Source organism: Eretmochelys imbricata, chromosome 1, assembly GCF_965152235.1.
Source record: "Eretmochelys imbricata isolate rEreImb1 chromosome 1, rEreImb1.hap1, whole genome shotgun sequence".
In the NCBI taxonomy this organism is placed as follows: Eukaryota; Metazoa; Chordata; order Testudines; family Cheloniidae; genus Eretmochelys; species Eretmochelys imbricata.
In genome coordinates, this window is record NC_135572.1 from 120,466,441 (window position 1) to 120,481,888 (window position 15,448).

General features: G+C 44.4%; 1 protein-coding gene across 1 annotated transcript; it reads left to right on the top strand.

The window, feature by feature from the left end:
- Window positions 1-417: 417 nt before the first annotated feature.
- Window positions 418-4,094, top strand: LOC144258968 (lysozyme g-like). The gene is made up of 5 exons (XM_077807113.1): window positions 418-460; window positions 990-1,091; window positions 2,371-2,567; window positions 3,542-3,680; window positions 3,961-4,094. The coding sequence occupies exons 1-5, from the start codon at window positions 418-420 to the stop codon at window positions 4,092-4,094; spliced, it is 615 nt and encodes a 204-aa protein (XP_077663239.1).
- The last annotated feature ends 11,354 nt before the right edge of the window (window positions 4,095-15,448 follow it).

Below are 15,448 nucleotides of genomic sequence, written 5' to 3' on the forward strand. Positions count from 1 at the left end.
ATAGAATAAAGGTGCATTTGTAGCAGCAGCAGCAGGTCACCTTGAACGCTATGAATGTTACTAATTCCAGATCAAATATTACTGAGGTTTGTATTTTGAAGTAAGCTATTAAGATGCTACAAAGGCACATTATGAATATGATCAAAATTAAATAATTACAACTTGCTGTGTTTATTCTCTCAGATCTTTTCTACACTGAAATGACCTTATTTGTGTGCTGTGTCAAAGGGAGTCCCAGTATTTATACACTAATACACAAAATTCCCTTGTATCTCAGTATTTGCACATTCAGTGAAGAAAGCACCCAATCATTTCTTTGTACTTCTTCAGTGGTACTGTACATTTTGATATTTTGGTTTCTCTGCAGACTTGGATTTATTTTCCGACTCTCTTGGGTGCCTGAGAAGAACTGTCCCCATGCTACTAACGCTGATGATTCTGGGCCTTGCTGCCCTTTTTGGTGAGTTTGAGGTCCATGTCTACTTCACTAAGCTCAGTGCCAAAGCAACAGTGTAAAGAGATGATTGTAGGGATGGGGAGATAAGAGATTAAGGCATTTTTCTGACCACTCCTACAAAACCTAATTATGGACATGGAAGAATGAGTTTGGTGCAACAGCAAATGGAATAGACAAACAATATTTGACAATGCAGCTTTCAGTATCAAGGATGACTCTAGCAAGGAGTGAGAATCAGGTGTTCCCAGTGAGGAGCACTGGGGTATAGAGGTCAGGACACTTTCATGTCTGGCCTTTTTTAGAGACCAGTGAAAGAAACATCTCTTTGCACAGGCCTTCCCCCCTCAACTGAGGCAGTGTCTTCTGGCTAGGAAGTCCTCCTCTCCACAAGATCTTTTTCCAAAACAACCCACAATGGAATGTACCCCATCTCAGAGTGGACCAGAGTCTAGTTTATGACTTTGAATTCTCTTAGCTTTACTTATGTTCACAATAGATGCTTAATGTAAAATATCTGCATTTAATTTTTCAGGTACTTCTGAGAGTCAGACTGGATGCTTTGGTAACATAAACAATGTTGATACCACTGGGGCTTCCTGTAAAACTGCAAGACAAGAAGGTTTAAATTACTGTGGTGAGTATAATTCTGCTGTTTTGTTGCTGTACTTCAGCACACAGAGTCATCACAATGATCCATAGTACGTTACACCTTCAAAGGACTTTTACAAGCATCAATTGATTAAACCTCACAAAAACATTCTGATTGGCTAGTATTATTCTCCTCATTTCACAGATGAGGAAACTAAGACAGAGAGGAAAACTTAATAAAACCTTGGGATGATTATGGTCCAGAAATTAAAAAGTCAGTGTTTACACAGGTGGCTTCTGATTCTTTAGGTATCCAACTTCAGACATTTACGGCCTAATTATCAGAAGTGCTCACACAAGCATCTCTAATTAAACTTACCAGGAGCTGTGAATGTTCAGAATCTCTGAAAATCAGGCCCAAGGTATCTCTGATTAAAGCATCCAAAATTAACAGTCACTTTTTAAAATTTGACACAAATGATTTTCCTAAGGCTGTTCAGCAAATCAGTGGCAAAGCTGGGATTGGTACTGAGGAATTCCTGATCCCATTTGCTTGGGTAGTCCTCATTATGTTACACCCGCTACTTGCACATCAGATCAATAGTTTATCCGGTATTGTTGGGAAAATCAAAGGAGCTCCCTATTCTTTTGCTCTACAAATAAAATTGGACTTAATGCCAAACCCTCCTTTTGTGGGTAGGATTGAGATTCCCTTCTAATGTAGCATGAAATGGTCCTGAGACTCCAAAAGAAACTGAGGCAAAAGTGCAACTATTGGGAACTACTGTCTCAAATTGCAGTTGTCCCCCTCTACATAAGTCTTCCGCGTCTGTCCCTAAGAATCCCACCATTCTGAATCTCCCTCTCAACTTTGAAACCCCGTAGTACAGTCCTGTCCTTCTGGCCATAGAGGGGTAGATATGACTCCTCTCAACATCACTCCTGCATCATCCAGACACCAACAGGTTGCTGTCAGTTTCTCTTCAGAGGCTGAACACGCTCTCTCTCCAACTCCTCCCAAGCCCATTCCACCTTGGGACCTAAAGATATAGAAATTAAACCAGCTTTTACACATTAATTACACAGGGCACAATTCGTTTTTGCCTTGCTTTCACAACACACATAACTCTCACAAAAAGGAGTACTTGTGGCACCTAAGGTTCCACAAGTACTCCTGTTCTTTTTGCGGATACAGACTAACATGGCTGCTACTCTGAAACTCTCACAAAGGCTCTCATATGGCAGACCAGAGCTCTTGGCTTTTGAAATGTCACATTGACTTAATAATCTTAAAGAAAACACTTTTACTTTTACATTTACTACAGGAGTTCCTGCATCAGAAAAGATTGCTGAGAGGGACTTAAATAATATGAACAAATATAAAACCTTCATTAAGAGCGCTGGCAAAAAAAGATGTGTGGATCCAGCTGTGATCGCTGGTATCGTCTCTCGGGAGTCGAATGCTGGAACTGTCCTAAAGCGTAACTGGGGCGATGACAGCAATGCATTTGGTTTAATACAGGTCAGTAATGATCAATAAACTAGGAATAAAATACTAGTGTATATCCAAGTGTTTCAACAGAGAGAGCCTGCTTCGTTTCTCACTAGTGCAGCTCTGTCTGAGCTTGATACTTGGCACACTGCTAGAAAATGAACTATTGCTGGGGCAGCAGTGCATTGCACTGGCATAGGTCAGACCTGGGGTGATAGAGTGGGATTCTTGTGCTTCAGTTTGAACAGCAGTTCATTCTGTGGGTTAATGGAAGTCCCTGAAGAGGCTGCACATTTTACCCTTCTACACAAGAAAAGTGAAGTACTTAGTGGCAGCAGCAAGTTAGGGGGAAAGCATCAGACAAAAAGATGAGATGAAAACTGGCAGGCTCAGAATGTCAGGGCAGGCTTTAGCCACAATCTCATGCCACTGAGTCCTTCATGATAACAACAGAGTTTAAAATATGCACCTGGCTAACACCATAAAATAAGACTGTCAGTGGTAATCCAACAATAAAAGAACAGAGTGTAATCTTATGGTTCACTTTGAACTTTTGCATTTCTTTGAATTTAGCCAGGCCCTTGTCATCTGTGGCATTATATGTTTGTAATGAAGTCAGTGAGACTACTCAGAAGGAAAATCTTTAAGGATGAGAAGTAAAGATTTTCTGGATAAAGCCCTTACTTTCCTCTGTGGGTCAGGAAGTGTGGCCCACATACTGCAGCACCAGACACTGCAGCAGTGGTAGCCAAATACATAACTACAACTTGAAATGGAAAAGAAGCAGCATTTTAAGATAAGTCTTTTTTCATTAGCACAGTCCAATGTACTATCCCTCGGTGTCTGTGCTCAAGGCACAACAGGAAGTGCACTGAAGATCCATGGACATTAATGACCAAAAACTGATTTATCAAACAAAATTTGACAATTAAAATCATGTAGAGTATATTGAGAGGGAAATAAACTGCATAAACACATCCTCTTTTCCCCCCTGGCTCTTCTAGATTGATAAAAACTACCATAGTATTGTTGGACAGTGGAATGGTGAAGATCATCTCCTTGATGTTACACAAATGCTTATTGGTATGATTAAGGGAATCCAGAAAAAATTCCCCAGATGGACAAAGGAACAACAGATGAAAGGTACAGTGTAGATTTGTATAGGAATTAAGGGAAAATCTCTGGCAAAAATCATGTTTGAAAGTTTGTGTTACTGACACTCTAGAATAATAAGCATTTAAAAGAATCTCACATAATTTTTCACCACTGATGCTGTTTGTCTACTTCTTGAGTTTGAGTGGTGTCCCATTCTTTAGCACAGTGTTGTGTGAAAGGTTTCTAACACTGCATGGGGAATATTTATACCCCCCCCCCAAATCTAGTTTATATTGACTGTGTTAGCTACTTTGGTGTTTCATTTCAGGTGGGATTTCTGCCTACAAGGGAGGACTAGGAAATGTCCGAAGTTATGTAAATATGGATATTGGCACGCCTGGCGATGATTATGCCAATGATGTCGTTGCACGAGCCAAGTTTTATAAGAGAAATGGATACTGAATCTGGGAGTTCTCTTATTTCAGATACATTGTGGTGCATCTGATTATCAGTCTGACGTTCATTAGGTATGTTTGGAAGAAGATTAAAAGCTGTATCCTGAAAATCCGTATTGATGCATATAGGCCCCCTGACTGCAGTGGGAGGAATTGCTTCAGTAGGGGGTAAAACATTGGTTATATGGTAACTTCAAAACAGTTGGCCTCTATCTAACCAAAGGAAACATTAACCAGAGTATTGATAATATCTCATCCTATTCTGATTATTTCTCTGAGTTATTAAAGCTGCTCTATCTCCTGTTAGTCTTCTACCTTCCCATTTTTAATCATATGTATATTTCAATATCTGCTGTTGTCTTAAGAAATAAAAAGGGAAAAGTAATCTCTTTGGGGAAGGAAACATGGATTTTCAACCTTTTTGTGATTTAGTCTGCCAATTTATTTTTCATTGCAGCTGGACAGAGATCTGTAAACTTATTGTATGTGGGGATTTTATTGACACATCTTTTACTTTGGCATGGAAATGCCTAGAGCCTGGGATGGATGCTTTTAATTGAACAGAAATAAGCAAATGAAAATTGAATAAAAATTGTTATTTAGCAAATGAAGCAAGACTCCAGTGCTCATCTTTTCAGTTGTATTAACCAATGTTTGATAAGGACAACAATACATTTAAAGCAGATAAACAAACTTAAAAGGGAATCGAATGAAAGAAATTGCTACCCGAGATTATGCTACCTGAGATTATGGGGTTTTTTGCTGCTTCCAAAGGCCTTACCACCTCATTAAATGAAAAGGAGTGATAACCTACTTGAGAAAACATTAGTCTTATCCAGTACAGCAGGTCTTACACTCTTTTGACTTTGAGATCAGCAGTTGAGCACTTTTTCTGGAGTGCATTCAGAATCCATTTGTTCCCAATGTAGATGGGAGCTACAGGATAAAGGAGCATTTTTGAAAAGCTGGTCAATTCATTTAGGACCTTTAAGAGCCTGAACCAATGTCCATTGAGTCAATGGAAAGACTGTTGTACTATAAACAGAAGGGTGCTCCTCTCTGGCAAAAGGAACTGGAGAGATAGACAGAGTTTGTTTTCTGGCTGCATTTTGCATAGCTGGGTTTGCAGGGAGAGAGAGGACCTAAGAACTTTAACCCTGAGATAAGGGTGAAGCTGAAAGGGCCAGGTAGGAAGAAGTCCAGGAAGAAGCAGCAACTAACCAAATTGAGAAATATGTGGCTGCTGTTTATAGTGGGCAGCCCTGGGTGCTCCTCTTGGCCACAGGTAAAGTGGCATAAATCCCAAGAAGAGAATTGAACTTCTTTAGCAGCCTGAACAAAGGGCTGAATTTAAAGGGCTCAGGGCTTGGGCTGAAGACCCTAGTGAAGGCAGATAGACCATTTATTTATTGGCCTCTTTAATACCCTGGCGGGGGTCCAGTTGGACTTTATGACTGGACTGGAGGGCCAGAGAGCCACCAAAGACTCAGCAAGGTCAGCCAGCAGCCTGCAGGGGGCACCTAGGGTGAGAAAAGGACTGATAAGGCACCCCACTGCTCAGAGGCTCTCCAGAGGTGAGGGCCCCGTTACAACTTGGTACTCAAAGTGGATTTTTGAGGGTTGGCCACTGAAACAAGGGCAGGGGAAAACTTTAAAAATTGAAGAATTGATGAGACTTCTATCCCAGCAGCAGGACAGCTCTGCTGAAAATCAGCGGCTATGAGCTGAAAGTCAACAAGAGGCCCAGCAGGCTGCCCAGCAATATCCAACTGTGCTCCTGGAGGTGCTTCAGCTGCTCTAGCAGCAGAAACAGGAACAGCAGTTCCAGGAGTCACAGTTATAGTGGCTAACTAGCTTAGCCTCTCCAAAATTTGTTGAACCCCAGTCCAGGGATACCCCTGGCCAAGATGGGGCCCCATGACAAACCGAAGGCCTTCCTGGTCACATTTGAACATGTGGCCACAACCACAGTCTGGAGTAGAGAAACCTGGGCCACCCGCTTGGGCCCTTTTCTTTCCAAGGAAGTCCAGGTGGCCTGCCATGCTCTAGCTGAGGAAACAGCTAGAGATTATGATGCAGTGAAAGCCATCATGCTTGAGCAGTCGGGGGTATCCCCAGAAACATAGTGGTTTAGATTCCACCACCAGCCCTGGAACCCTGAGTGCCTTTAAGCTGTGCAGCATTGGCTCAGAGCCCTGGCCCCAGCAGCATGCTGACAGCACAAAAGTCTCATTCTGACCTTCCTTCACCCCAGTGACATGTTGTGAGGTCACCACAACAAACCTTCCAATGTCAAGTCTCTCCTGCAAGTGTCCAGTCCCTCTCCCTGGACACTCACAGAGGTAACCCCACATTTGCTGTCTTCAGAGAGCTGTTGGGGACACTGGGGCATGGCCACTAGGTATCTCGAGGGGATGGAAGACCACGAGTGTCGATGAAGCCCCCTCGCACTAGGCCCAAGTATCCTTGGCCCTCCCTCCCACCTGGAGGCACTCGCAGCAGCTCTGCGTACTAGGCCCAAGTGTCCTTGCCCCCCCGCCTGGAGGCACTCACAGCAGTTAAGCTGAGGATCTGCAACAATATGTTGCAGAGTCAGACTGCCTGAAACTAAGCAAGGCCAAACAGGGCAGATATGGAAGAACAATGCTGAATAAAGCAGCTTTATGTATGGTTTAACAAATGATACGGAGAACAAGGACACTAGCTGGGAACTGGATTGGCTGGCTATATGGATACTTAGGGCAGCTTGCTATTGGAGAAGTATGCTGGGAAAAAGGATGTATAAAAGCCTGTGTAACTTCCTGTTCTGTGTGCAGGATTTGAGATTCATTCTCCCTGTACCTTTTTGCAGCTGCAAATAAACTTTTCTGCTTCTCCACCCCGTTGTGATTATTGGGTGTAGCACACCGGGTAGCGAACCAACTCCAGCTTTAGGCTCTCGGCACCGGGTGCCGGCAACAGTTTTTGGCGTCCCTGGGTGGGTGACGAGGCTGTTATTTAGCCTTGCCCGGACCCCTCCTGGAGGTCAAGGATTGCGGAGAGAACCGACGCCCAGCGCGCACCGGTGAGTTCATCGAGGGCCTCGGAGGAGACGCAATTTGATCAACCCCAGAGGGTACAACGGTGCAACTCACTCATATAGTGGAGAAGCAGTTGTGGACAACAGTGAGGAACCGGTCCCTTAGACATAGGGGTGGAGCAGCTGCGGACGACGGTGAGGAACCGGTCCCTTGGATAAGGTAGGAACCTTTTGAAATCCGGATTGTATGCTCTGTTGGAACCTGGGGACGCCCAGAGTTACCCTGTAGGTATGGGACAAGGACAGAGCTCGGGGTTAGGGCACGGTGTACGCCCCTAGAGTGCATTCTAGCAAACTGGAAGGTATTTGGTGCGGATCTGATGACTAAGAGCCAATTAAAATGATTCTATACAGTTGACTGGCCTCAATATCAACTGGAGGACCAGGAGTGGTGGCCACCAGGAGGGTCAATTAATTACAACATGATTCTCCAATTAGTTTTGTTTTGTCAGTGAATGGGTAAATGGAATGAATATTTGTATGCACAAGCATTTATGGCTTTAAGAAATAGAATAGAGCTGTAATTCTGCAGAGTTGTAATTTGACTCCGACTGGTTCGGTAGTAGCTAATGTTAGTCCCCAGACCCCCACCCCCACTGTAATGGCGGAGCCGGTGTCCCCTTCGGCCCCCACACCCTCACCTTATAAGGGTAGGATGTCTCGGGTTACAGAGATTGCCCCCTTGGTGGGACTCTATCCTTTGATTACTGAGACTGTTGTGGCTTGCCCAGGGGCAGAGGAATGTCAGGCTACCACTATGCAAGTTTACACCCATGTACCATTCAATCCAATAGACTTAGCAGCTTTTAAAACAGAGGCTGGGGAATTCTCAACGAACCCAAGCAGGTTTATTTCAGTCTTTGAGGGGTGCCTCAGTAGTCACAAGCCGGATTGGGACAACTGTAATATCCTCCTGAGAACCCTGTTGTCTTAGGTGGAGAGGGATCAGGTTACAGCTAAGGCAAGGGGAGCATCAGCGTTCAAGTGGAAAAAAGAAAAGAAAGGAAGCTATCTGTCAAGTTCCTACCCCAAGAAACCGTAAGCGGCTCAGGGTATTTCTGGGTATGGCAGGCTTTTGCAGGATATGGATCCCAGAGTTTGGACTGTGGGGTAAACCCCTGTACGACTCTGTAAAAGGAGCAGATCCTTCTATTGGACCCCAGAGGCTGACAGGGCATTTAAAATCCTGAAAAGAAAATTGATGGAAGCCCCAGTTGTATGTACATGAACGAAAGGGGGTGACCCTAGGAGTGCTCACACAGCTGTTAGGAGCAAGGAGACACCCCATGGCTTATTTTTCTAAGGATCAGGTTTCAAAGGGTTGGCCGGCATGTTTACAGCTACTGCCCTAATGCTTGAGGAAGCCGAGAAGCTAACATTGGGAGGAGTTATGCAAATCTATATTCCCCATATGGTCCGAGCCTTATTGGATGCAAAAGGAGGGCTTTGGCTCACCCAGGCTTGGATTGCTCGGTACCAGGCTAAGCTGTTAGAGAACTCTGAAGTCACCTTACAGCCTTGCCCCTCCCTTAACCCAGCCACTCTCTTGCCAGAAACAGAGGAACAAAAACATGACTAAAAGAAAAGGAGTACTTGTGGCACCTTAGTCTGCCGTGTTAGTCTGTATTCGCAAAAAGAAAAGGAGTACTTGTGGCACCTTAGAGACTAACCAATTTATTTGAGCATGAGCTTTCGTGAGCTGAAGTGAGCTGTAGCTCACGAAAGCTCATGCTCAAACAAATTGGTTAGTCTCTAAAGTGCCACAAGTACTCCTTTTCTTCTCATGACTGTTTAGAGATCATAGATGCCCAGTACTCCAGCCGTCCGGATTTAAAGGATGTACCCCTCCCAAATGCAGATTATGAGTGGTACACTGATGGTAGCAGTACTGTAATAGATGGGCAAAGGAGGGCGGGTTATGCTGTTGTGACCCTCCATGACACTGTGGAAGCTGAAGGTTTGCCTGCTGGGACCTCTGCCCAGCTTGCCGAACTAATAGCCCTGACCCGTGCACTTGAAATGTCAAAAGGAAAGCGGGTCAACATTTTTACTGATTCAAAGTATGCTTTTAGTGTGCTGCATGCTCATGCTGGCCTATGGAAGCAAAGGGGAATGCTGACAGCCCAAGGCTCCCCAGGCAAGTACGGGCCCCAAATCCTCCGGCTCCTAGAAGCCGTACAACTTCCCTTGGAAGTGGCGGTGGTACACTGTAAAGCCCATCAAAGGGAAGATCAAGATGTCCCAGAGGTAACGCCCGGGCAGATAGAGAGGCTAAGCATGCTGCCACCCTGCCATCCCCTCAGACTGAGAACGCCCATATGCATGCCCTTATCCCATCAGTAGGGGAGCTTCCAACCCCTCAGTACTCTGGGGAGGAGAGACAGCTAACTGACAAACTCGGTCTCTGGGAAAAGGAGGGATGGCTCCATTCCCCGGAAGGGAAGGTCCTCTTACCAAAGAAACTACATCAAACCACTCATGCTGGCAGGGAAGCACTTATCCAGCTAATGGGAAAATACTTTATCACTTCCGGACTCCGACCCCTGGCTGCCCAGGTACAAGCGGACTGCTTAGTCTGCCAAAAGAATAACCCCCGACCGGGACATCCTGTGCCACCAGCTGCCCTAGAACCCACTCCGGGCCCCGGACAAGTGTGGCAAATAGACTTTACTGAGTTTCCCCGGACCCAAGGGTTCAAATATCTCCTTGTCATAGTGGATCAGTTCAGCAGATGGCCAGAAGCCTTCCCATGCCGTAATTGCACTGCCAGAACAGTGGCCCTCAAGTTTGTTAAGGAGATCATTCCTTGCTTTGGACTCCCCCTGTGGATGGAATCTGACAATGGGACACATTTCATGTCAAAAATCATTCAAAGCATCTCACATGCCTTACAGGTCCCCTGGAAACTCCATACGCCCTGGAGACCGCAAGCCATTGGTGTAGTGGAGCGTACCAATCAGACCCTTAAACGGCATCTCTCAAAAGTGTGCCAAGAAGCCTCACTGCGATGACCTGATGCTTTGCCCCTCATCCTGCTTCGTATCCGTGTTCTCCCTAAGGGTAGATTAGGGCTCAGTCCCTTTGAAATTATGTTTGGAAGGGCATGGCCTATGAATGGCAACCCGGTTCTGTCAGGGGAATGGGAGCTGGGTAATGGTTTTTTGTCACAGTATATGTGTTCCCTGTCTGCTGTTCTCTTGTCTCTTCACAGGTATGCCAAGGATTCCCAGCCTCTCCCCTTGGACTCTCCCCTCCACTCCTTACAGCCCGGTGACTCTGTGCTTGTTCGTACGTGGAAAGACGAGCCTCTCCAGGAAAAGTGGAAAGGACCCTATACCGTCCTGCTGATCTCCCATACAGCGGCAAAGATCGAGGGACACAAGAACTGGATCCATCACTCTCGTCTGAAGGCAGTACCCGCCCCCTCGTCAGCAGAACAGTGGACCGTCCAACCTGCTGAATCCTCATCTAGTGACGATCTCGGGCTAAAGCTACTGTTTAAAAGACACAAATAGTGGGCACCTTTACGCTAAAATGGGCCCATCCAGGTACTGGAGACCCTGGGTTAAAAAAAACCTCTGGTGATAATTAATTGGGTAACATTGTTATTCTCTGTATTGTTATTTCCAAACTGTGCATATCGGGAGCATAACTCCTTTGTTTCACTTGCGCACCACGTTGCTACTTTAACAAACCAGACTGATTGCTGGGTATGTGCTCCAACTCCACTGTCCCCCAAAACGGGAATGCCTCTTGACATGCTGCCCCTGACCCTAGCAGAATTAGCCGCCACCAAAAAGCAGGAAAGAACGGACTCGCCGTTCTGGAATAAGCTCTCTTTACAGCAAGCCACCTATCAGGACCAGGAGTATTCAGTTGCAGTACTCACTGAGGAAGTGTTATGTTTTACCCAAAACCAATCTGATCACTATGGGCATCCTGTGGGAAAAAGCTCCTGTGTTATTATACAGTTGGCTGATGGGTATTGGATAAAGACCAAAAGGGGAGGCCAACAGTGTGGGTGTAATGGTTCCTCCCCTTTTAGGGAAAGTCTTACAAATAATCTTACCACAAAAAAAAAAAAAGGTTTGAAAATATAACTTGCCGTCCAGTTAATATCTCCAATGTAGCAAGCCAATGGTGGGTTTGTAGTGGTCCCTATGGCGAGTGTAATTTGAACGGCACAATTAGAAATGCCCCCACTTGTACCCAATCAGGAGGATGGGATGCCCCCTTAGGGGCATATAAACTGTTTGGAAAAAACAGCCTTAAATATCCGAGGAATCCCCTTAAGAAACAGTCCTTACTGGGCCCTACAGGGTCACTATTTTGTTTGTGGCCAAAAGGCTTACAAGGTGCTGCCAGCCAACTGGACAGGTAGCTGTTATATAGCTCATGGAGTTCCTCATCTTTCCATAACTGCCACACTGCCCAAAGGAAAGATTAGAAATGCCTGAGACACCTCTGTTGAGTCATGAGAAAAGACCCTGCGGTGACTGACTACGGCATTGGAGGGCAATATGAAGAATTCCCTCACAACTGAGAAGCTTGTAGGGTGATCTGTACTGGAAATAGCGCCACTGTTTTCCGGGCCAGCCATGGCATGCATAGGCCGCTATTCTGTAAGGCTGCAAATGGTACTTGAGAAAGTGGCCTTAGAGTTAGAGGACTCGGTTAGTGATTTAGGATCAGCAGTAAAAACATTAAATAAAGAGGTACAGCAGCTCCGGACATTTTCCCTCCAAAACAGGCTGGCTTTGGACTATCTCTTGGCATCCCAAGGAGGGTTTTGTGCCCTCGTTGGGCCCCGATGTTGTGTATATGTAAATGATAGCAGTTATGAAATCTATGAAAAGGTGGTACAGGCTGAGGCCCATGCCCAAGCCGGAGCACAGGTTGCCTATACTGCCCCAGAGAGCGATTCGTTGCAAACCTTGTTTTCAGGCTGAGGTTTGTCGTCTTGGCTTGGTGGTTTATTTAGCCTGTTATTGAAACTTCTCTTTCCTGTATTGCTTGTATTACTGGTATTATGCTGTGCAGTATAATGTGTCAGGGCCCTTTTGCAAAAGTTAATAAGTCATTCTCTTCAGGACTATCACAAAGTGCTTATGCAAAGTCCTATTGTAAAGAAATAAGTAGCCCAAGTGAGAAAACTCAGAGCCAAGGTTGTTGAGTGTTCTCAAAGGAGGGAGTTGTTGGGGACACTGGGGCATGGCCACTAGGTAACTCGAGGGGATGGAAGACCACGAGTGTCGATGAAGTCCCCTTGGACTAGGCCCAAGTGTCCTTGCCCCTCCCATCCCCCCCGCCCGCCTGGAGGCACTCACAGCAGTTAAGCTGAGGATCTGCAACAATATGTTGCAGAGTCAGACTGCCTGAAACTAAGCAAGGCCAAACAGGGCAGATATGGAAGAACAATGCTGAATAAAGCAGCTTTATGTATGGTTTAACAAATGATACAGAGAACAAGGGCACTAGCTGGGAACTGGATTGGCTGGCTATATGGATACTTACGGCAGCTTGCTATTGGAGAAGTATGCTGGGAAAAAGGATGTATAAAAGCCTGTGTAACTTCCTGCTCTGTGTGCAGGATTTGAGATTCTATTCTCCCTGTACCTTTTTGCAGCTGCAAATAAACTTTTCTGCTTCTCCACCCCGTTGTGATTATTGGGTGTAGCACACCGGGTAGCGAACCAACTCCAGCTGTTGTTTAGCCTCTCGGCACTGGGTGCCGGCAACAAAGCCAGTGCACATAACAGCTTGTTAGCTCAGCTGGGGTTATACCCTCCCACCTTCATACACAGAACTGCGAGGGTTTGTAGTAAAACTAAGAATAAGGTTAACAAAGAAAATAGATTTAAGTGATTTCAAGCGAGAGAGATACAAAAGGATTAAAAACAAAACTAACCTGCATTCTAATGTCTAAAACTTAATTCTAGCAAGATACAGCTTGCCTAGCATGGTTTCTTACTTACACTAAGTTGTCAACATTCTCCAACTAGTTTTGCAGGAAGACCCGTCTTTCGTCACTATAAAGCGACAGCTTCTTTGTTTTCTCAGATGATGGGTGAATCAAATGTCTCTTTACCCCCTTTGTATTTCCCCAATGTTTTTTGTCTGTTTCAAGAGCCAGGAAGGCTTCCTGGGGGCGCGGACTCCATTCCCCATCAAGATCATTCACCCCCACTTGCTAGCTTTGTTTACCTTTATGTAAATATACTTTTCATTGTTCTTGGTGATCAAGCCGGTCAGACATGTAAATACACATTATTTTGTCTAGGGGAGGCTGGGCTTTATGCACTGCCTGCTAAACACATTTTAAGAACATATTTCCAGCACACATTTATAACTCTTTGTACACACTCAGTAGTACACCACGCAATGAGTTTCAGGACCAGCATCTTACCAGTTTGCATATGATACTTCACATCACAGGGGCTCACTTTCATTTTTCTGGGTGGGTGCTCCACCTCCACTCTTCCCCGAGGCCCCACCCCACTTCGGCCCCTTCCCCCAAGGCCCCGCCCTCACTCCACCTCTTCCTGTCCCCGCCCTTCCCCTAAGGCACTGCCCACACTCTGTCTCTTCTCACCCCCACTCGGCCCCCCGCTCTACCCCCTTCTCCCACCTTCTGCCAAACAGCTGATCAGCAGGACTGGCCAAACAGCTGTGGCTGGTGGGTGCTGAGCACCCACTATTTTTTTCCATGGGTGTTCTAGCCAACCCATGGAGTCGTTGCCTACGCTTCACATGATACCTTTTTAGATAGACTGACAAAAATAAACCTGTTTTGCCTCCTTTGTCTGTTTACAGACTCCAAAAGATAGTATCAGAGATTATCCATACTGTCATTCAGCTTTGTTACATACATTTCACAGCTATATTAATGACCAGCATGTTATTAGTTTACAAGTGATATATTACAAGACACCTTTTAAATGAATATCATGACAACAGTGTGAAGTGTGCTGAGCTCGTCAGGCCAGTTAATATTTACTGTTGCATAGCTGGGAGCCCCTTTGCCATCTCACTTGGAGTGCGTTAGGGTCACACTTTGCCAAAGGTGTTTATAGAACAAAAGGCAACTGCACACTGAAGGAACAAGCTTCTGAGGTGCATTTGTGTTTAGTTTTATTTCTTAAAAAAGAAACAAGTTTCTCTTAAGTATATCTATTTTTTTTCCTTTCAGGTGCAATTTCTGCATATAATGCAGGACCTAAAAATGTCCAGAGCTATGACAGAATGGATATTGGCACAGCAAATAATGACTACGGAAATGATGTTACTGCACGAGTCCAGTTTTTGGAGAGAAATGGATTTGGAAACTAGCACTCGTATAGAGAACAGTTTCTAAAAGTAGTGTAGTCAGAGTGATTTAAAAAAATACTACTTTTCCAATATAAATCTTGGAAATAGAAAAATAAGTTAGGAGCTCCAAGAGGCGTTTAGGTTAGAAATAATTTCTAAAAATGAAAAATTACATATATTAATTATACTAGATTAGGTTAGATTACATTAGGTTATTAAAATTGGAAGTCTTAACTCTAATAACCAAATGCAAAACTAGTGCAGTGTTTACTGACATATATATATATACACATATACACACACACACACACACACACACTCACTCAAAGAATGATCAATACATCATTTTTAGTAAGAACATATAGATAGTATTTTTTTAAATGACATCAAATTTATAAACATTGAATATAAGTGTCCCCTTGGTTTTAAGCAGGCACAATAAACTTTAAAAAAAAAAAAACAATTACCAGATTATGTATGCTTTTTGGGATGTTTTGGCTGAAACAGCCCAAGAGACTTTGGGTTATGTAGTGGAGTCATTGTAGAGAAAAGTTGGTGACTTGAGGGTGTAGTCAAAGGCAATAGCGTATGGTTTGTGGTGGAAAATAGTGTATGGTTTCAGGTTGAAAAATGTTCAGAATACCTCTCTGAGAGCTTTGCACTAAAGCACCTCTTGTATAGTCAACATTATTATTCTTTACCTGTTCTGTGTTCAGTTAAAGAATCCACATAGTTTAATAGAACTTTATCAAAGGCTGCGAACACCGTGGGATCTAACTTCCAGACAATCTGGGAGTAGTAAGTGTACCCAAAAAGGAGCACAGAAATGGAACTTTCAGGACTTTCATTTCTTCTTAAATGTAAATAAAAGTTTGTGTTCCCATATATAGTCAGTCATTTTTCAGGTACCTTGATAAACCCAATTTTTGTTTAAACAGGCTTTATCTAAATTGGCTTATTGCTCTTTAACTCAG